Raw genomic sequence first — 20,052 nt, 5'->3', positions numbered from 1 at the left:
CCTCCCTCGGCCGCCTATAAAGGGGCGGCGGCGGCGCGAGCGGCGTGCTGTGGTGAGCGGTGGTGCGGGGCAGCGGCCTCGGCCTCTCCGCGGGCTGTGGCGCGGAGCGGGGGGGTCCCGGGAGGGAACCGGGCCTGGCGGGCGGGCCCGGGGTTGCGCCGCGGCCCCTGGGGAAGCTGCGGACCGGGGACCGGGGCCGGGGTGAGGCGGCCTCCGGCCCCCGCAGGCCTCTGCCATCTCCCCGCGCCGCAGGCTGGGGCTTTCCCGGTGGGAACGGGGCTACCGCGGCTGCAGCCGGAGCCTTCCCCTGCCAAGGAGAGCTGCTTCCCCCCCCCCCCGCCCCGGAGGCGGCGGTCCGGGCGGTAGAGAGCCGGTCTCCGCACCGGCCGTGGTCCCCGCCGTGGCCGGGGTGCCGGCCTGCCGTGACTTTGGGCGGCGGAGCCGGGGCCTGCCTTGGCGGGCGGCCGCGGGGAGCGGTGCTGCCTGCGGGGTTTGGCTGCTTCGCGTTCGGAGGCCGCCGCAGCAGCAGCAGCAGGGAACGGTGTCTGGGGCTGCGGGGGGGGACTCTGCCGGAGCTCTTACGCTGGCTGATGCTTCTGTGTTGGCAGGTTGGAGGCTTGGATTCGCTTTGGGAGGAACAGAGCGGTTGTTGCCTCACTGTATCTACCAGCCGGTTTTAATCTGCTAGCGTTACTACAAATAGGAAGGAAAAAAGGAGGGAAGGTATGTACGTATGGAATACCGGTGTAGTTCTGACTAAGGCTTCAATCTTCAGAAAGTGGTAACGTGCCCCTATGGATCGGGAAACTAAACTTCCTCGGCGCTTAAAGCTCCCGTATTTTTATAGGCATCTCTGTTTTTTCTTCTGCTGCCGAGCTTTCAGTGGGTATCTGTGGGTGATTTGGCATGTGCCCCCTTTGGGGACTGGCACAAGTTGATAAGCACTCAGCGCGATGCAAGCAGCGCGTGTTTTACTGAATGCGGGCACCTGTTGCTCTCTCGTAATTCCCTTCATTCACAGGCTGTCTCGCTGATCTGTTGTTCTTTTCTTCCTCTAAATGAGAAGCAAAACTGCAGAGTGCTATGTGAACGCTAACGAGTTATATGGGATAATGAAGTGTAACTTGGTCTTGGAGCCTCTGCTTTCAAATAACACCTAACATACTATGGTTCAAATGAAACGGTTCAACTCTCTAACCACAATTCGGAAATAGCGTGTATTAGTGCCATTTATTACGAGAGTAGTGACTTTTTGGTTTTTAAACCCATTACATTCAGATTCGTGCAACACATCTTAAACAGACTGGACATGCAAAGTTACTGAGTGACAGTATTTGGCCTGCTGGTTTTTTGGTTTTTAAGCTTTGGGAATAATAAATCTGTTTAGAGAACGGCTTTCTTAAAGTCTTGCTTGTATGCAGGCGTCTGTGCTTGTAATGTAAAAGTTGCACGAAGGATGTGGTTCATACAGTGTATTTTTTTAACTATTCTTTCATGTAGCCTACTGGAAATTACACTTCCCATTCATATTACTCCAAAACATATTTTGGGAGGCAACAGGCTTCAAAAGAAGCATTACAGTAGGTAGAAGAGTGAAAAACATTCTGTTTACTGATGTGCTGTGCTTGAAGCCAGGCTTGAAAGTCAATGAGGGGCTGATTCATCTGTGTTATATGTGTGTTTTTTAAGACTCGTGCAACTTTTTTGACAGCGCTGCCAGCCGAGTGTCTCGCTCAGCAACATAGTTCTGAACCAGTGGGAGCTCTTTGGCTCAGTGATTTTACTCCAGATAAGCAAGCTTGTTTTAACTGGTCGCCCAGTGAAAGTACCTTGCTGCAAACTTGAGAACTGAATTAATTTGAATGTTTTATTTGAAAGTGTTGCCTTTGTATTTCTGCTTTCCAGCTGCCTTCCTGAGAGATGAAGTGTAATTCTTATTCATAATATGCTGGGGTGTGGGGGACTTGCACTGGGAACATGACAGCCAGACAGTTCTAGATGTTCATATTCATTCCCTTTCTACTCATCTTCTGAGAGCCACGTAGAAATACCTAATGTGCCTGTATCATCATGAATACAGTTTTCTTAGCTGTTGTTCGCCACGAGGAGAGCAATTCTCTGTTTTGCTTTATAGGTGGGGAGCTGAGACGGGGTGGGGGGAAATATTCCTGCCAGCTAGCCTTAGACACCTGATGGAGACTATGCTTCTATAATCAGTAGAAAGGTAATGCTCAGCACTGGTCCCTGAAGGTACTCTTTGCTTTCGTTGGAGAGATATCCAGGGAGACTAGAAGCTGGAAAGCCCAAGTAATCTGAAGCTAGGCAGTGATACTCCAGAGGACTTGCCTAATGTGGCAAAGCTAGTCAGTCAAAATACAAATATGCTATGTCTCAGTCCTGGGGACGAGCATTTTCTGTCTCTAAATGGTTTAAAACAAGCTAAATGGAAGAGTGGAAGTGAAAGCATTTGTGTGATGCTTTTGCCTGTCAGAGTTTTTGTTGTAAATCGTGTATTCTTCATCTGTCTCTTCCCTCAGGAGACAAATATCTTGACACCTGCCAGGAAACCAGAGACTTCACTGTGAAGGAACTGATAAACAGGTGTGAAGCATGAGGATCAACTCAGCTATTCAGGCTGCTATTGACCTCACAGCAGGAGCTGCAGGTAATGATGGAGAGAACTTAATTGCACAAAACTTTGGAGGGACAGTTTTAATAGCTTTGACAAATGTAAGAGCAGTTTCCTGTTGCTATAAAAAGCCTCGCCTTCTGTATTTAAAGGATATGGAGGTGAAGCAGCTGACCTCAGCCAGTGTGGTAACTGCATCACTGTTGTTTGTCCCTGGTGAAACCCCTGCCACACAGTGAAGGTGTAACCCTTATTTCAGACTAATGATTTTCTAGAAGGAGGTTTAAGTTTCAGTGTTAGTTCTCATGCTTACATGAGTTCAAGAATCAGTCACAAGTAGAGTTTTGGAATGAACTCAAACTGTGTGACTGATTGAGGTGCTGCTTTTGTCACAGGAACTCTCTCTAATGTAAATGGGCAAGAGGCTATCGGAAGGGTTATTGCCTCAGACGACATCCCAGTGTGAATCTTTAAAAGCTGGGAAGCTTAGTAGTAGGACTGATGATGATGAACTCGGTTAACTAACTTCCACATTGGTTTAGTCTGTGCTATAAAGTTTTGCTGGACCAGTTGTGACAGTCACAAATGTGGAAACAGTTGCATGGTCTCAGTGACATTACCATGTTGGTAGTGTCCGTGGCTGAGGGATGAATTGGTTTAACTCCACCAGGGGAAAAAGGGTCTTTTTGACGTTTCTAAGCTGACTGTGTTTAGACAAATCTTTCCTTCCACCTTTTCTATGTAATGTACTGTTGTAACCAGTTTAAACAATTTCATGTTTCTTTCCCATACAATAACTATTACAGTCAGTCCTTTTATGATGGTGTGTGATGGGTTAACCCTGGCTGGATGCCAGGTGCCCACCAGAGCTGTTCTATCACTCCCCCTCCTTCTCAGCTGGACAGGGGAGAGAAAATATAACAAAGAGCTTGTGGGTCGAGATAAGGATAGGAGAGATCACTCACCAATTACCGTCACGGGCAAAACAGACTCAGTTTGGGGAAAATTAACTCGATTTATTACAAATCAACTGGAGTAGGGTAATGAGAAATAAAACCAAATCTCAGAACACCTTCCCTCCACCCCTCCCTTCTTCCCGGGCACAACTTCACTCCCGGATTCTCTACCAACCCCCCAGCGGCACAGGGGGATGGGGATGGGGTTTACAGTCAGTTCATCACACGTTATTTTCTGCCGCTTCATCCTCCTCAGGGGGAGGACTCATCACACTCTTCCCCTGCTCCAGCGTGAGGTCCCACCCACGGGAGACAGTCCTCCACGAACTCCTCCAACGTGGGTCCTTCCCACGGGCTGCAATTCTTCACGAACTGCTCCAGCATGGGTCCTTTCCACGGTGTGCAGTCCTTCAGGCACAGACTGCTCCAGCGTGGGCCCCCCACGGGGTCACAAGCACTGCCAGAAAACCTGCTCCGTGGGCTCCTCTCTCCACAGATCTGCAGGTCCTGCCAGGAGCCTGCTCCAGCGCGGGGTTCCCACGGAGTCACAGCCTCCTTCGGGAACCCACCTGCTCCGGTGTGGAGTCCTCCACGGGCTGCAGGTGGAGATCTGCTCCACCGTGGACCTCCATGGACTGCAGGGGGACAGCCTGCCTCACCATGGTCTTCACCACGGGCTGCAGGGGAATCTCTGCTCCGGCGCCTGGAGCATCTCCTCCCCCTCCTTCACTGACCTTGGTGTCCGCAGGGTTGTTTCTCTTACATGTTCTCACTCCTCTCTCCGGCTGCCAAATACTGTCTGTCCCAACTTTTTTTCCTTCTTAAAAATGTTATCACAGAGGCATTACCACTACCACTGATTGGCTTGGCCTTGGCCGGCAGCGGGTCCATCTTAGAGCCAGCTGGTATGGGCTCTCTCTCGAACACAGGGGAAGCTTCCAGCAGCTTCTTACAGAAGCCACCCCTGTAACCCCCCCCCCACTACCAAAACCTTGCCACACAAAGCCAATACATGGTGTTAATGCTGCAAATATGACAGTATTAATGGTGTTACGTGCATTCAAGGGTAGTTATTTGAGGTCATTTGTCAGAGTGGAGTTAACCTTACTGCAGCGAGAAGGCAAGGAGTGACAGATAACATGAGTCCTGTGTGGCACCTTTGTAAAGCATTTCATCTGCCACCACGTTTTGCCCAGTGAATACCTGCTTTGTTAGCCTTTGCAAAATATGTTATTGACTAGACAACACCCTCTTTCCCTGCAAGGGAAGAGGAGTCTTTCTGCTCTTACTCCTTTGCTGCCTTAGAAAAAATAAGTTCATTAGTCTGTTCATTCTCCTTGGGTTTTGGGTCCTCAGTAAAGAATAGCTGTTATATCTGCTCTATTTCTCAAAGTAGCAACTTAATATCTGTGCAGTTCTTCGTGGTTTTGTGGGTGATGCCAGGTGCTTAAATGGGAGGTGTGATTGCTTTCCTTCCAGGTACTTCAGTTCAGCTCAGGAGTGCTGCTGTTAATGTCCAGGGCAGTGGAGCACTCTGGCTTAGGAAATTGTCTTTCTGGGTTGAACCTGGTCTGTCTCATCTTAGCTACTACCAGAGCTGGAAACTAGCATTAGCTTAGAAATCCATTGCTTAGTGATACTGTTCCATGCCTGCATTCAGGCTAAAAGGGCATGCACTTGAGGTTTGCCTGGTTTTTGGCAGTAGAGCTTAGAGGATCTTGGAGCTAATTATGCTCTTTTTTTATCTGGTACAGTTCTCCTTCAGTTAAGATGAAGGAATTCAGACCTTTTTCAACATGACCTCAGTAATCCTAAATCATTGTTCTAATTTTTTTTTCTTTGCTACCTCTGTTGTAATGGATAGTTTTACTGTTCCTCTAGTATTTATTTCCCATATTCTTTCCACATACTTGCTTCATATTGCCTATGTTCATTGGTAGTGCTTGTTTCTGAGTTACATGTGTCTCTGCACCCTTTAGAAAGTGTATTTAACTAGGCAAACAGCTAGTTCCTCCAGCAAATGTGTAACCTAGTTTTACCTTCCTCCCCAGATACAGTCTTGACTAGCTGATAAGTAATGACAGATTGGGGCAAGTAAATTCTGAACAGGAATAAATAAGTCATTTAGCTGCTTGTGGGTCAGTCCTTTGCCGAGGATCTGAGCAACCTCTGATTGCTTCTTTGACTAAGTAGGACTCTTTTCCCCAGTGTTCCCATGTTGTTATTAGGACCACATTTGTCTAAATGTTCAAGGAGTGCTGACTTTCTGGTTTGGTTTGGTTTTTTTTTTTTTAGACTCTTTACTGCTGGCTGGAAGAACTATTTTTTTCCTTTAATATTTTGGATATTAACTGAGACTCTTGGTCTTTACCTTGAGGCTTACAAAGTTCATTGCTGTAGTTTACTGGGCTTCTTGTGCCACCTCCAATGACAGTGTAAGGAGAGGTTTTTCTCTTTTTGGAACAGCCATTCACAGTCAACTTCCCATTTTTCAGCTTTGCATTGCCAAGACCATTCCTGGTTTTCTTGGGCTTCTTCCAACAGCCATTATCTTACTGCATGTGGATGTTTTAGGTTTACCTTTACACAGGAACCTAGCATTTGTCCTGTAGATTAATATCTACCTGACTTGCCTGCAAGTAGCATTGGCTGAGCCTTTCCAGCTCTGCTCTTCATCTGAGGCTTACATGGACGTTACTGGTCTGAGCCAGCTACTTTCCGTGGTCGTCCCTCCCAGAGCAAGAAGCTCTTCATGCTTCCTTGCATGATTTGCTCTGAAGCTTTTAATGATGCATCTGGTTGAGAATGAGGTTTTATGGCAGGTAGATCTTGAGTTCCTCTTAAAGGCCTGAAGTACCTCTTTGCAGAGGAGCAATGACAGTATAACGGAAATGTGTTTGCAAAGAGTAAAATCAATTGAAAATAACCCTGGTTAAACAAACACTTGCTTATTCTTCTCCCCACTTAGAAGAAAAATAAATAATCTTAGTTGGATTCACATGTTTGTTTCTATTTCAGTTTCCTTATCTGCATTTACAGATAATTTTCTGTTTTGTAGCTGAAAAAACATCTTGTTAATTTGCCCTCTTTAAGGTATATGCATGTCAGCTGTGCTTGGGTTAAAGATCAGCTTCTGGTTTAGGATGGTGGTTCTCTTGCTAAAAAAGCAAACCCATAAAGCCTATATAAGGTACACCTATCATATGCTTCCTTTTAGGTATTGGCTTCTAATAGATTGCTGTCAGTGTCCACTGGCATTTCTTACTGAGCAAGTGTAACATTAGCTCTTTCTGCAGACTACTGAATTGAGTTAGAGCTTGTGGAAGAACACTGCACTGTGGGCAAAGTGGTTATTGATGACACTGACAGAAATATCTCACAAGTTTTCAGGGCATTGACCTTGCAGTTCAGTTTGAAAAAGATAAGATGTTATGTAACTTTGCCCTTTTGTTCTTTTTCAGCTTATACTGGACACTTTTTCTTCCAGTATGTGGGAATAAGTGTACATAAGAATCACCTGGAGTTTTAAAGTAAAGGGCTTGAGTCTTTGGTTATCTTTTTATAATGCATCATCAGTTTTAGCACTCTCAGCAGGGTTCCTCTTGTCCTGGAGGAATCTTTGTCTCACTTGATTACAAATCTTTCAGGTTTTTGTTATTACTGGAATGTAAAACCAGATGACTTATGAACCACTGTGTTAATGAGCAATGGAAAATGTTGCTTAACTCATTAACACAAGTGGCTTGATTGCAGAACAATACCTCTAATTCAGTACCCGTTTATGTAAGTGAACTGATTCATTTCGATGCTTGCTTTTAGTAAGGTAAAAGAATGTTTAATGAGAATCAAGCTGTTACTGCTCTTGTGCCTGTTTTTTTGTTTGGGTTTTTTTTTTTTCCCCTTCCTTCAGGTAACTAAATTCACCACTGACAATTGATGCCATTGTGCTAAAATCAGTGCACTTGTCTTTCCCTGCAGAGATTTAATTCATCTTTGCTTTCTGCATGATATTCCTAATAGTGCTGTTTGTGTACAAGTGTTTCAGTTGTGATAACCTTCAGCCACCCTCTTAACTTCCACTGCTTGCTTAGGTGGGACCGTGTGCGTGGTGACTGGCCAGCCCTTTGACACCGCAAAGGTGAAGATGCAGACATTCCCCAACATGTACAGAGGAATTGTTGACTGTTTTGTGAAAACCTATAAGCAAGTGGGGTTTCGAGGCTTCTACAAGGGAACCACACCAGCACTTGTAGCCAACATCGCGGAGAACTCCGTTCTGTTCATGTGCTATGGATTTTGCCAACAAATTGTGAGAAGAATTGTTGGAGTAGACAGGAAAACAAAGCTCAGGTTAGTAATAGAAATCTGTTTCATATTTAAAAATAACTAAATAAAAAAATCCTGCAACTGCTGCTTGCAAATACTGTATTGTCAGGGTGCAGCTGATGTCCCAGGCCCTGCTCTGGCAGTATGCAGTGTAGTAAGTTTTGGAATATAGACCTTTGTGCTAGGAAATGGTGTCTAACTACAACAGAGCCATTTACTTGTCACTGCAGCTGGCTGGCTTAGATAATCAGAACTTAACTGGAATATTCAAGACCTGGTATGTTTTTACCAAAGGAACTGAGCATTGCAACACCTGAAAGTTAGTATTCCCTTGATCTCTAGGTGATTCTGATTTTGCAGGGGAGGTAGTGGCTCTTCTTACAGGAGGCATACTAAGGGGAAAGGACACTTTTTTAATACTGCCTTGCTTTTAAAAAAATTATTTAAGTTTCAAAAGCTTGAATGTAATGGTGGTTAGACCAAAGGTCTAATTTTGCACAATGTGTTGTCTACAGCACTGGCAGTAAGTGGTTGCCTAAAGAATGAAAAAGAAGAGGGAAGTGTCTAATACTTCCTCTGAGTCCTGTGCCAGGCTGTGTTCTCAGTTCAGAGGATTTCTTGATCCTGATGTGATCCAGTCAGTGGCCTTGGATCTCTTTTGAAGCACTTGTCCAGTCTCCTCTCAAATTCTTGTAAGTTCCTTGCATCTGCAGTATGCTTTGGCAGGGAGTTCTGCAGGTGATAGTCATTAATTCTGTAACTGGAAGAGGCAGTTGATCCTTAGCCATGGTCTCCATGCTATATGGGATTTTGCAGACCTCTGTCCATTGCTTCATGCCCCTCTTCCCCACCTGAGTCTTTTCCTAGATGGAAGGATCCCAGCTCTCCTAGTCAGTGAGCCCTCCAAAGCTGTTCCTTTAGCTGTCCTCGCTGTCTTTCCCTGAAACTCGTAATTCTAACGTGTCTGGGGTTTTAGCTTATGAGACCAGAGCTGTGCAGAGTATTCAGGGTGTGATCAAGTCATGGATTTATGCACTGGCATAATGATCGTAATCTCTTTCTAGCTAGGATGGCTTTTCTCCAGGTGCATCACTTGAGAGCTGTCAGTGGGCCAGCAGTCTCAGTGTGCCTTACCATTACGCATTTCTCAAGGTACGTCTTCTGTGCAGCACTGAGAGTAGCTGCACCTTCTCCATCCTTCTGCTGCCCCATAGGGTGTAAAAGACTTCTCATAACTGTCCTAACTCCATTCATTCAAAGAGTGATGCAAGGTTAACGACATTCAGCTTTTTATTAATAGCTTTGTTCTGCCTCTGTTGCCTCTGTCTTCAAATGGAAGTAGCTGGGGAGGCCATGATTCTGCATTTGAGATCTCTGACATGGCATGGGTAGCTACCTAAGTGCAAGGCAAGTATCTAAAAGTGGCATTAAGTGGGGTGTTCTCCTGTCACATGTTAAGATGTGCTGTATCTTAAGACTGAGGCCTGCTGTGAGGGAATATGAAGTGATGAAGAAACAAATTATATTAATTGCTCTCTACTTGCATTCTCTTTCACTGTCTTCTGGCAGTTGAGACAGAACTGTTTCCACCTTTTTTTATTGCTTTCTTAGATCAGGGGGTTTCTGCTTGCTCAGCTTACAGACCCGTTATCTTTTCCTACCCACTGAAATGTAGGAGGGAGGCCTACCAACAGCACGCTTTGCTTCTTAACCATCTTTTGCCATCTTCCTGGGAGGCAGACCACAGACTTGCAGAGGTCCTAGGATCATCTCTTCAAGTGACTGAGACAGCATGTTTATGGTGTATGTAGGGGAGGTAGCGCAGGAAACTTTCAAATAGTATATATATAGGTGTACTACTCTCTATCTTTGGAGTAGGATACAGAATGGGAATGCAGTTTGAGTATGTAGCAATAGCATGTGCCTCTGATATCTGACCCTTCTTTCCTTGGTCAGGTAATGGTATTTTTCAGACCCAGGATGGCTGTTTAATACTTTGTTGATTGAATAGCAAATAGTGTGACTGCACGGCTCTGCTAGGACAAAACACTAAAGGATTTAAGTTAACTTGAAAGATTTCTCCCTTGGTGCTGCTCCCTTGATCTCTTCATCTGGATCATTGTGGGGGCATCTCACGAGGTGCATGTATGAGAGAATTGTATTGACATGGTCTGCAGTGGTGCCCTGAGTACATGCAGTCTGTCCAAGATGTCTCCACTCATTCTTATTGTGGAAGAGTCAAGAAGTCTTTGTAGTGTGCTGTAGGGGAGGGAAGAAACCCTGATGAGGGTAACCTCCAGACATGACAAGTAAGGAACTATAATTACCTTCATTGCCTCTGCTGTTTAAAAACTGTCATACCGTCTTAGCCTGAAGAAGAAAATGCATCAAGTCACAAACTGAGGTGAACCTCACCATTTTTCTTACCTATATGTCGGCAATTGCTTCTCACTTTTTAATTATTTAATGATGCTTGAGATTTCTCAAAACCAGCTATAATAGTTTGGTTTTGTTTTAAGTTACCTTTTCAGTCATACCTTTAAATGGCTTGGGAATAAGCTTGCCTAGTGTGCCTGTGTTTAGGGATACCCCGGTCAGTGTGTGAAGCCTTGCAAAACAGTTACAAGGACAGTTACAAAACAATGCTTTTTCTAGTTAAAAGAGTACATGCCACTGATGCATGTGTCAAAAAGAAAACAAATGGAGAGAGAAATGCTAAATTCTATTTATCTTTTAACATCCATTTAGTCTAACCAAACTGATTTCGTTCTGTGCCAAAGTCTAAACTGAGAGAACTATTATCCTTGTTCACCTCAGTTTGACTTTCTCATTACGTGACTAGTCATCTTCAGCAGGTCATTTTCTTTGAAAAAACAAGATAAATGCCTTTTATAGAAGCAGCAGCAGTGTAAGAGTAGAAAGATTCTTGCTCCTATGATGTGTGATCAAAACTCTGCCATCCAGAAAAAATACTGAATTAGGCATTTTGAGTTGAGAGGGAACTTGAACAGGATTCAAGGCTTATCACTTCTGCAATGAGGTTTCCTATATTAAAGACCAAAGCCTAAACAGCAGGTCTAGTTGAATTTTTGTATGTAGAATTAAACATCAACAGGCAAAAGTAGAGAAGATCTGAATTATGGCAAAATCTAGTTCTTTATGTACATGTGTCAGAATTCTTTTCGTCTGATAGCATCTGGGTTTCTTCTCTCTTGAAGGAGGAAGGATCCTGTGCACTCCTTAGTGCATAGTTAGGAAGCACCTCTTCCATGTTTTCTTATCCTAATTCTTTAACATGTAACCTTATTGCCTTGCTCTAGCTCATAGTTTAATGACTGCAGGGCTCAGCCACATACTGTATTTTTAACTCTGCCTTGCTCTGTCTTGAGCTTTAGTGGGTTGCAATTCAGATCCCCGTTAACGCCAAGCTGTGTGCTGCAAGATGGTTGTGCAATCAGTGTTGCCATTTCTTTCTTACTGCATATTATTCAGTTGCTGCTCTGCAGGCAGTTACTGATTTCTTCCACTTTGACAGTTCTTGTCACTGCCATATCTGAATGTGTCAAAAGCTTTGCTTCATGTCACAACTTTAGTTCCATGATGCTTCTGTAAGGTGAAAAGTTAATCTCTGATACTATAGGTGTATAAAACTGCTGGGCACAGGGCAAACATCTCCCTTGTATGGAAAGAATTTCTATGTCGCTGCAAGGTCAGTTTTGGCTGTGCTGACTCCCCAGGTTCTGAAAGAAGAGAGAAGCTCTACTTGTTCTGTGCTATGGTGCAGCTCCTGTCCAACATAGCAGTGTCTGTAGGAGCTCGTTTAAAGTGTATCATAAAGCAGTATGGTCCTGGAGTTACCAGCCTTTTGAGGCCTGGCAGTTTAGCAGCCCAGACTTTGCAATATGTGTAAAATCACCGCAAAGTAAGCCCCGGTTTTGGAATACTGTGAGTCAGTGCAGGTTACAGTGCTGTCTTGTTCAGTGGTGGGTTTTATGTTTGCGCTATCTCTGATTCACATGGTTGCGTTCATGGCGACACATCTGTAGAAAGATTATAGTTGTCGATTGTGCCTTGCTTTCAGATTTCTAACATCTTCCACTGAAAACCTGTATTAATACTGGTGAGGTGAATTTGAAAACGTTGACATCTGTATGAGGTGATTATTGCTCCTGTTCTCTTTGAGGAAGTAACTAGTACCCCAAAGTTGCCCAGTAAAACAAGTGTATGGAAATCTTTATAAAAGCCAAGAAGGGGAAGGTTTGGTAGTGTTTATTCTGCTGCAGTCACTAAAGTATAGCAAAAAGGATAAAGGTTGCAACATATCTTATTGGGTGTCAAAAGCATGTATTTGAGTTGTATATGAAGATGGGATGAGCTAGGTTTTTCATCTCCCTAGTTCAAGTAACTGCCCTTTTCCCTTGAGACTCTTTCCCCCTTTCCCCAAGACTGTGCATCAGTGTTTCTTGATGATATTTAGAGTAGGGGTTCAGGAAGCTGATTGCTGGTGCAGTGGCTCCACTGCGCTGATGGTCAGTGCCCAAATACCTTCTGCAGTTTCTCTCTTGCAGTGATCTGCAGAACGCTGCTGCAGGCTCCTTCGCCTCTGCCTTTGCCACCCTCGTCCTCTGTCCCACAGAGCTGGTGAAGTGCCGGCTGCAGGCCATGCATGAAATGCAGTTGTCAGGAAAGATAATCCAGGGACATAAGTAAGTATATACCCTGCCCAGTATCTCTGAAACCCTTTTATATGTATGTATTATTTTTAATTCTCTATTGGCTCAGTGTCACGTTTGTAGTGCACTGTTAACCAGAGAGGAGTTGTGGCTGGGAGGGTTGCAGTCTGGAGGTCTTTCTGGTACTGGTAAAGCTGGATGCCAGTGAAGGGCTCCCAGCAGGATCTTATTCTAAGTCTTACTTGAATTCTGTTGTCTACACAATGGGTCTAACCCTTAATTGTTGCTGCAGTTGCCTGCTGTTCTGTAACCTTCTCATTATCTGGCTATTAAGCATCACTAACTGGATCAACCTCTCAGTACAGTTTGGTCAGTAGTGAAGGGCGTTATTCAAAAGGATGGTCCCCTTGGATTTTACCGTGGCCTGTCAAGCACTCTGCTGCGGGAAGTCCCAGGCTATTTCTTCTTCTTTGGAGGGTATGAACTGAGCCGGACATTCTTTGCGTCTGGGAGATCAAAAGATGAATTAGGTATGGTGCCTCTTTTTCCAGGTGGATTTTAGCATGCTGTCATGGGGGACATAAAGGGGGGTGGTGGGGATTTTTTCCCTGAACATATACTAATGATGCACAGCGGTTGTAAAATACATGTAAAATGAAGGAAACTGGACATACAAAACATGGAGGTCTGCATTTTGTGTACTTATAGTAATGAATTATTGAAGTGACCACTTTCCAATGGAGCAGGATGTATTAAAAATGGAAAATACATACAGTGAGCTAACACTAATACTACTAAACTACTTGAATATCTGACCCTACAGTGTAACACAATTATTTCATTTCAGCAGCCATTCAGAGTGATTTTTTTTGAAGTCTTTAGCTGTATTCTCTTGAACAGTGTGTTCAAGTGTATGCTGACCATTTGATGTAATTACAATGATAGTAAGAGAACACTGAGATTGAAAATTAGACATGAAAAAATGAGGAGATGGCCAGAATAAAGATTGCTTGTCTCTTGCTGAAAGACTGAATGGTAATACTTTGTCTTGGTGGGAGTTAGGATTTTAGCTGCACGCATTCTGGTCTCTGTTGCAAAATATTTCTAAACATCTTATCTGAAATACAAAAATCAGGTTACATCGTGAAAAGTGACTGATCACAAAGTAATTTCACTGTACCAAATAAATCTCTGTATAGGTGATTAACGACACTATGTGATGTTACTCTAAGCCATTTCACAATTAGCCTTAGAAAGTGATTACAAGTGTGAAAGGGGTGGAGTTAATTTAGTTAATACACCCAAACCAGCATTCCAAGTTATGCTTTTTTTAGCATGGCCAATAATCTAAGGGGCTAAGAGGCACTCCTTATAACCTTTGAGCTTCTGGTTAGACTTGTAACTTACCAGTGGCTTAGAACTAATTTACAGGTTTGTGGGAGAGCAGAAACTGCTCTTTTGTCATAAGCAGGTTCCTCTGTGTTCTCCTTGACTTCTGTAGATTAAGTAATGTGATACTTATGTTGGTTAATATTTTGTGGTGTGTATAAAAGCTTATTTCTTAATTTTAGGTCCCATTCCTTTGCTACTAAGTGGAGGTTTTGGAGGCAGCTGTCTGTGGATTGCTGTGTATCCTGTGGACTGTGTCAAATCTAGAATTCAGGTTCTTTCAATGGCTGGAAAACAGGCAGGCTTTATGGGAACATTTGTAACTGTTGTGAGAACTGAAGGTAAGTATGCAGTTTATCAGATGAATCTGTAGGGCTGCAGATTGAAATCTATACCCTCCAATACCAGAAATTGCTTAAGAAACCTAGTCCACTGATAATGTGTTGGAGACAGACAATAACTGTTTCTAACAAATATTGATGCTTCATGTAGTTTGGAAAGCTTCAAATCTAGAAACTGAGGCATGGCAGATGCAGTAGGTCTCTTGGTTCAGGAGACAATTTACTTAAAGCTAACAAAAGCTCAGTATGCACTAAAAGCATATAATGGAATGAGCTCCACTACCCATGAACAAACCTGTGCATGAAAATTGAAGGAACTGGTTGAGTCGAGTACAGAATTTTTCTTCACCTCTAGAAGTTAATATATGGCTGACTAAGGGCTGTTTGATAAATCAATCCTATCTAGCCTGGCAACTTGGGCCATCTACCTCAGTGTCTCACCTCTGGAAAAGGCCTGTGCCAGGTACTTCAGAAGGTGGTGTAAGAATGTACATGGCAGCAGATGGGAATCCTGGCCCTGTTGCTAGGGGAGATACTCATTGGAGCTGGAGTCTGACTTGGGGCACAGCTCCAACAGGGTACTGCTGTTCTTTCTGTCCCCCTGCCTGCTGTGGTATGGCTGCTGTGTATCCTCAGGTGACCAAGGCAGCCTTGTGAAGACCCTGTCATACCTGAGATAAGCTTCTACCATAAGCACTTAAATGGCTAAACTCGTGTTAGAACTCTAGATAGGCCTTCTCTATCGATATCCAGCAACACTGTGGTTAGCAGCTACACCAGTGAGTTCAGCTCTGTGTGTGTGTGCCCCTCTAAGCAGAAGTGTTCTACTTCAGTATCCTTTGAAGGTAAAAGCGCAGTGGTTGATGCAGATAGGCTGTTTAATAAATTGCTGACTGGCTCTGATTTCTTTCCAGGTGTACTTGCCTTGTATTCTGGACTAAAACCAACTATGATCCGTGCATTCCTGGCCAACGGGGCACTGTTCCTTGCCTATGAGTATAGCCGGAAACTTATGATGAAACAAATGGATTCTTACTGATACCTTCTAGCAGCTGGAGAAGAAAAGGTTGTTTAAGGATCATTTAAATAAATGATCAAAAACCTGTAGATCACATCATGGTCTGAGCAGGGCCAAATCAGTGACCTAATTTTAGGAACTCAACTCCAGTTTAGGATTTATAATCTTTTTAAATTCAGGTGATTTCATAGAGATGTGTACATGCTGCTTGAACTGGACCAGCAGAACTATCTCCATCTGGCAGATTCTGCACTGGTGGGTACATTGCATGTCATAAATGTATTTTCCTGACCTGTAATGGTGCTAAAAAGACTTCTCTTGAACTGTGGGGTTTAATGTAACATGCAGCAGTAGGCTGTGACTTGTAAGGCCAAGCACTGTTAAAATCTGTGGTGTGGTGATGAACTTTCCCAGTTGTTGCTGGCAAGTGCCTGATTCAAAGTAACAGCAGTCCTGTCTAATCTTGCTGAGATGGCTGACACACATATCCCTCAGCTAGACCCCTGCCCTGCTCCAGCTCCCTTCTGTTCTGTGACTTGCTAAGGTCATGGCAGTTGGTGTCTGACTTGACTTGTATACTCTGTCCCAGTGAATGGGGCTTATAAAAGTAGGAAATGTTCACCCTCTACCTTGTACTGGTATGACTTAGAGCCTGAGGTATGCCTGTGTTTGAGATAAAAACATATAGTTACTGGGTTTGAGTCCATGCAGAACTTGATTACTTTCTGAATCCTTTCAAGAAGTGCTGGAATATGCTAAGCATCACTGAATTAAGCACTTAACATAAGGGAGACTGCTGGAAATAGCTGCTGGCTCTGGGCAGGGAACTGTAACTTTGTGCAGGCTCCTGTCTGGGTCACCTTGACATGAATGAGTCTATGTGCTTGAAGGAGAGGAAGCTGAAGAGGAGCAAGAAAGCCAGAACTGAGTTCTTAAAGACAACTCACACCATGGTCTCCATGGTGCAGCACACACTTACTTGGGCTGGAGTCCTGCCACTTGCTGCATCTCTTCAGCTGAGTGGAAAAAGCTGGTATGACTGGGTAGTTTGTATCACCTTCAGGCCTGGAGGGCATGCCTGCTTGGTCATGTTACTTGATTAAACATGCAGTTTGTTAGTGTTACTCAATATGATGCAATAATGCCTATTTCTAGATGCCACTTCCATTCTTGAAGTAGAATGTTCTTTATACAGGCATCCTCTGCCTTGTAAGAAGCAGCTACTGCCTATCCTGGGAGAAAGCAAAGCAGGTCTCAGAGCAACACAGTTCATGACTCAGGCTTGGAGTTGCACAGAGGGGTGTTGCCTGCATGCTGTGACAACCCACCCTTGTGGAAGGCACAGACAGCTCTCTGACCCACCAAGTTCATCAAAGCTACATAGACATGAGCAACCTCTCACAGCAACCACAGTTCACCAGTGACTGACAAGTCACAGCTGGAACAGCTTGGTTTTGCAGGTTACAGCTTCCCTTTCAGATCCCAGAAACAGGAAAAAGCTTTAGGCCTAGATGAAAGCATCTCAGTACCTACTGCCTCTTGCAGTGAAGCCAGGGTGTGCACTCCAGTGCCCTGTTACAGCCTCTTTGGTGAGAGGTGGGTGCTACGGTTCCACAAATGCTTTTTTGCTTCCCCAGCCTTCACATGCAGCAGGAACTGTTCATTTCCCTTTCATACACCCATGAGATAAGGCAGTTAAAGCAGGGCATGGCTGAGGAATCTTCAGTGTCTGTTGCACCTATTTACCTTGGACTGGTACACTAGGGGCAGTAATACTGTGCATCATCAGTACTTTAAAAGGAATTTAAACCAAATGTTTAAATCATTCAGGTAGGAGGGTAAAGCTTTAGGAGTTGTTAGACTTGCCCTTCTTTTCAAAATTGTCTAGCCAAGAGAAATAGTATATTTGTACATGTTTCTAATAGTTATGAAAAGGTGAGGACTGATTCCACATCAGTGGAATACTTCAATCTATTTCTTAGATTTGTCTTTGCTTTCATTTTTTAAAGCTCATGGTTGCAGTTTTTAATACAAAAGTCGAAGCTTCAAGAGAAGCAGGATATTTAGAACTGAACCTACAGCAAGAAGCTGGTGACTAAGACATGCATTTTGAAAGTTTAACATCAGCTTCTGAAGGAAGCAGTAATTTTTCCATGCACAGCTGCTTAAGCTGTAGATGTATCTGTTGTTCAGCTAAGAACTTCATAATGCTGGTATAGGAATTCATGGGAATAAAGTTTGATTTGATTAACTGAGTGCCTGGCTATTATTTATGCAACAACACTTAAACTTGTCTAGCTGAGAGCAAAGATAGATAGGTTGAAGTCAGTGTCACCACCCCTCCAGAATTAAAGGAAAAAGCTTTCTACAATCAATGAATGTATAAAGCCCTCAGAACTGAAGCAAAGCACCAGCTGTAACAAGGTGGTGTGAAACAACTGGAGATTTCACATAATCTACTATGGAAAATAAAGCCCATGGTACAGGCCTTGGCCTGGTGCTTTGGTACTAACAAAGTCAGTTCCAATATTAAGGTTCAACTCAATGTCCAAGTTTCTAGAGTGTTGATGATCCTGATTGATACACACTAAGGGTAGGTTTCCTGCCCAGAGGTGACCTGTTGGGGACTAAGTGGCACATCTGTAAGTGATGAGTATCCACTACCCTGAAGCCAGAGAAGGTCAGTGCTGCAGGGAATTCAGGAACTATTGCTACCATCTGAGCAGCAGTGCTTGGATCTCTTAGGAGAAATGTCTCTCATGCAGCTGGTTTGTTACTCATTCCTGCTTATCCAATAGTTTTTACTTAACTGTATGCTTCAGCTAGAAAAATCTGACTCCTGCTGCTACAGCCTTTACTGCTGTTACAGAAGATTAGCTTACTCCATAAGCAGGAAGAAGGTTCACCTCAACAGCCCTGCAAGCTGTTAGTAAGGGCAGCCTAGGACAGTAATACCAATTGCCCAAGATAAGCCAAAAGGAACTTAGTCATCAGCCACCTCTAGCTGCAATGAAATAGCATCCTCTTCCAGCTCCTGGTACACACAGTGCAGACACACAGGCCATAGCTGCCTTCTTGCTCCATCACCCTCTAGTGATGCAGCCCTGGTCTCACTCCTGTCCAAGTGGGTACCTCCTCCTCCTTTCCTCAGGCCAGAGATGCAGGGGTTGCATTAACTTTGCCAGCTCCCCTTAACCTTGAGGGGCAGTTTACCAAGTCTGTGTGCAATAACACGGGCAGCCTCTGAAACAACACTACAGTTTGGGGAGCAGCACACCCCTGCAGCAGAGGCTAGGCTGCAATAGCAGGCTCTGGAGCCAATAAATCAGACAGTTCTGACCCTCTGCTCACACCTCTCACATCTGTCAGAACAGCTGTGGAATACCACATCCAATTCCACATTCCCCAGTACAAGAAAGGCAGTGACATACCAAAGCAAGCCAAGCAGAGGACAATGAGGACAGATGGTGGAGAGAACTGTAACAAAGCTGAGGAGAGAACTTGCTGCTGCCTGCAGTTACCTCATTCATGGGAGGGGACGGGGACAGAGCCAGGCCCTTCAAGAGACATACAGGGGCAGGACGAGAGTCAACAGCCACAATTCAGAACACAGGAAATTCCAACCAGGAAGGAAGAGCAGTTGTAAGATTAAGGCTTGTGTGAAATCCCTATCCTTGGAGATCTACAGATCTGAACTAGTTGTGTAAGCCTGCCCTACCTAGGCCCATTTTGCACAGGAGTTTGGACTACACAACCTCCAGCTACTTCCACGCAGTATCCAAGCGACCCAGGCTCACTCTTTCCTGTAGCTAAAACTGCAAACAATTGGTGGAACACTTTTTTTGTCATTGAAGACAGGTTTCAACCTCCACACTTGAAGTACAGTGCTGACAGAAGCAGCTTCCAACTCTGTGGGAGTTTTCAACAGCCCAGTTCCTAAATACCAAGTAATTACACAGCAATAGCAAAACTCGAGTCCACACATGTACTTCATAGTATGCCACTACCCCCAAGTAAGCACCTGGAAAGTATGAGATCTCTCTGCCTACTCTGTTAGCTAGTTATTAGCTATGGAAAGCTATGTCAGTCCCCTTCTGCTCTTAGTGCCTAACAATAAAAAGACTAAAGAAGCAACAGAACCAAGAAGCTAACCTCAACACGTTTCCCATCAAGGAAGGCTTGAACAGTCTCCACAGAAGAGCCATACTGCTGAGAACAGCTGGAAGCAGGATAAGTGTTGTCTATGCATTACAGGTCTTGGCCTTGCTCAAGAGAGGTCAGTGAGCATTTGCAGCGTTAGCTCGAAGGAGCAAGTGCACAGATCAAACCCGTCACATGCAGGTACTAAGGCAAGCCTGGCTAACTGATCCCAGGCAGTTAGCATGCTCATGAGCTGATGTGCCATCTCAGCCCTCTGCAGGGAGGAACAGTGCCAGAAAAGCACCTGTGCAGTCTCCAGCCCTCACAGTCAGCTCCCAGGCCAGGTGTTGCTCAGAACCCTACATCATGGATTTCTGATGAACAGTGGTTCAATACCAAGACTTATACTCAAGAAGCATTAGTCTGCCTGCGCCAGATTACTATTCCTCCCTCCAGATTCCTATGTTCTACTGACCTGTGGAAAACCCTGATGCTGAGGGAAGGGGTGTCAGATTTTTCCAGCAGTCTCCTGCAGACTGCTGGTCTCTACTTGCCCTCAGGTTAATGCTCTTGCTTAAAG

General features: G+C 44.4%; 1 protein-coding gene across 4 annotated transcripts; it reads left to right on the top strand.

Annotated features, from left to right (window-relative positions):
* Window positions 1–39: 39 nt before the first annotated feature.
* On the top strand, window positions 40–17,583 carry SLC25A15 (solute carrier family 25 member 15). Of its 4 annotated transcripts, XM_052786214.1 has the most exons (9): window positions 40–52; window positions 609–723; window positions 2,538–2,665; window positions 7,677–7,935; window positions 8,980–9,063; window positions 12,480–12,617; window positions 12,945–13,114; window positions 14,156–14,314; window positions 15,229–17,583. In XM_052786214.1, the coding sequence occupies exons 3-9, from the start codon at window positions 2,611–2,613 to the stop codon at window positions 15,351–15,353; spliced, it is 990 nt and encodes a 329-aa protein (XP_052642174.1). In that variant the 5' UTR covers window positions 40–52; window positions 609–723; window positions 2,538–2,610; the 3' UTR covers window positions 15,354–17,583. The 4 variants fall into 4 exon arrangements, with proteins under 4 accessions (XP_052642174.1, XP_052642173.1, XP_052642176.1 ...); XM_052786213.1 differs by lacking the exon at window positions 40–52 and having other exon boundaries at window positions 548–723; XM_052786215.1 differs by lacking the exons at window positions 40–52; window positions 609–723 and adding an exon at window positions 2,139–2,224.
* The last annotated feature ends 2,469 nt before the right edge of the window (window positions 17,584–20,052 follow it).

The sequence above is a fragment of the Harpia harpyja genome, chromosome 4, assembly GCF_026419915.1.
Source record: "Harpia harpyja isolate bHarHar1 chromosome 4, bHarHar1 primary haplotype, whole genome shotgun sequence".
Taxonomy (NCBI): Eukaryota; Metazoa; Chordata; class Aves; order Accipitriformes; family Accipitridae; genus Harpia; species Harpia harpyja.
This window is presented reverse-complemented; position numbering and strand designations above follow the sequence as displayed.

What these genes read in the sequence shown, in the direction of transcription:
- SLC25A15 (XM_052786214.1), top strand. Translation starts at nt 2,611, where the DNA reads ATGAGGATCAACTCAGCTATTCAGGCTGCTATTGACCTCACAGCAGGA. An exon ending in ACCATTACGCATTTCTCAAG is followed by an intron (nt 9,064 to 12,479) that starts GTACGTCTTCTG and finishes TCTCTCTTGCAG; the next exon opens with TGATCTGCAGAACGCTGCTG. An exon ending in GAGATCAAAAGATGAATTAG is followed by an intron (nt 13,115 to 14,155) that starts GTATGGTGCCTC and finishes TCTTAATTTTAG; the next exon opens with GTCCCATTCCTTTGCTACTA.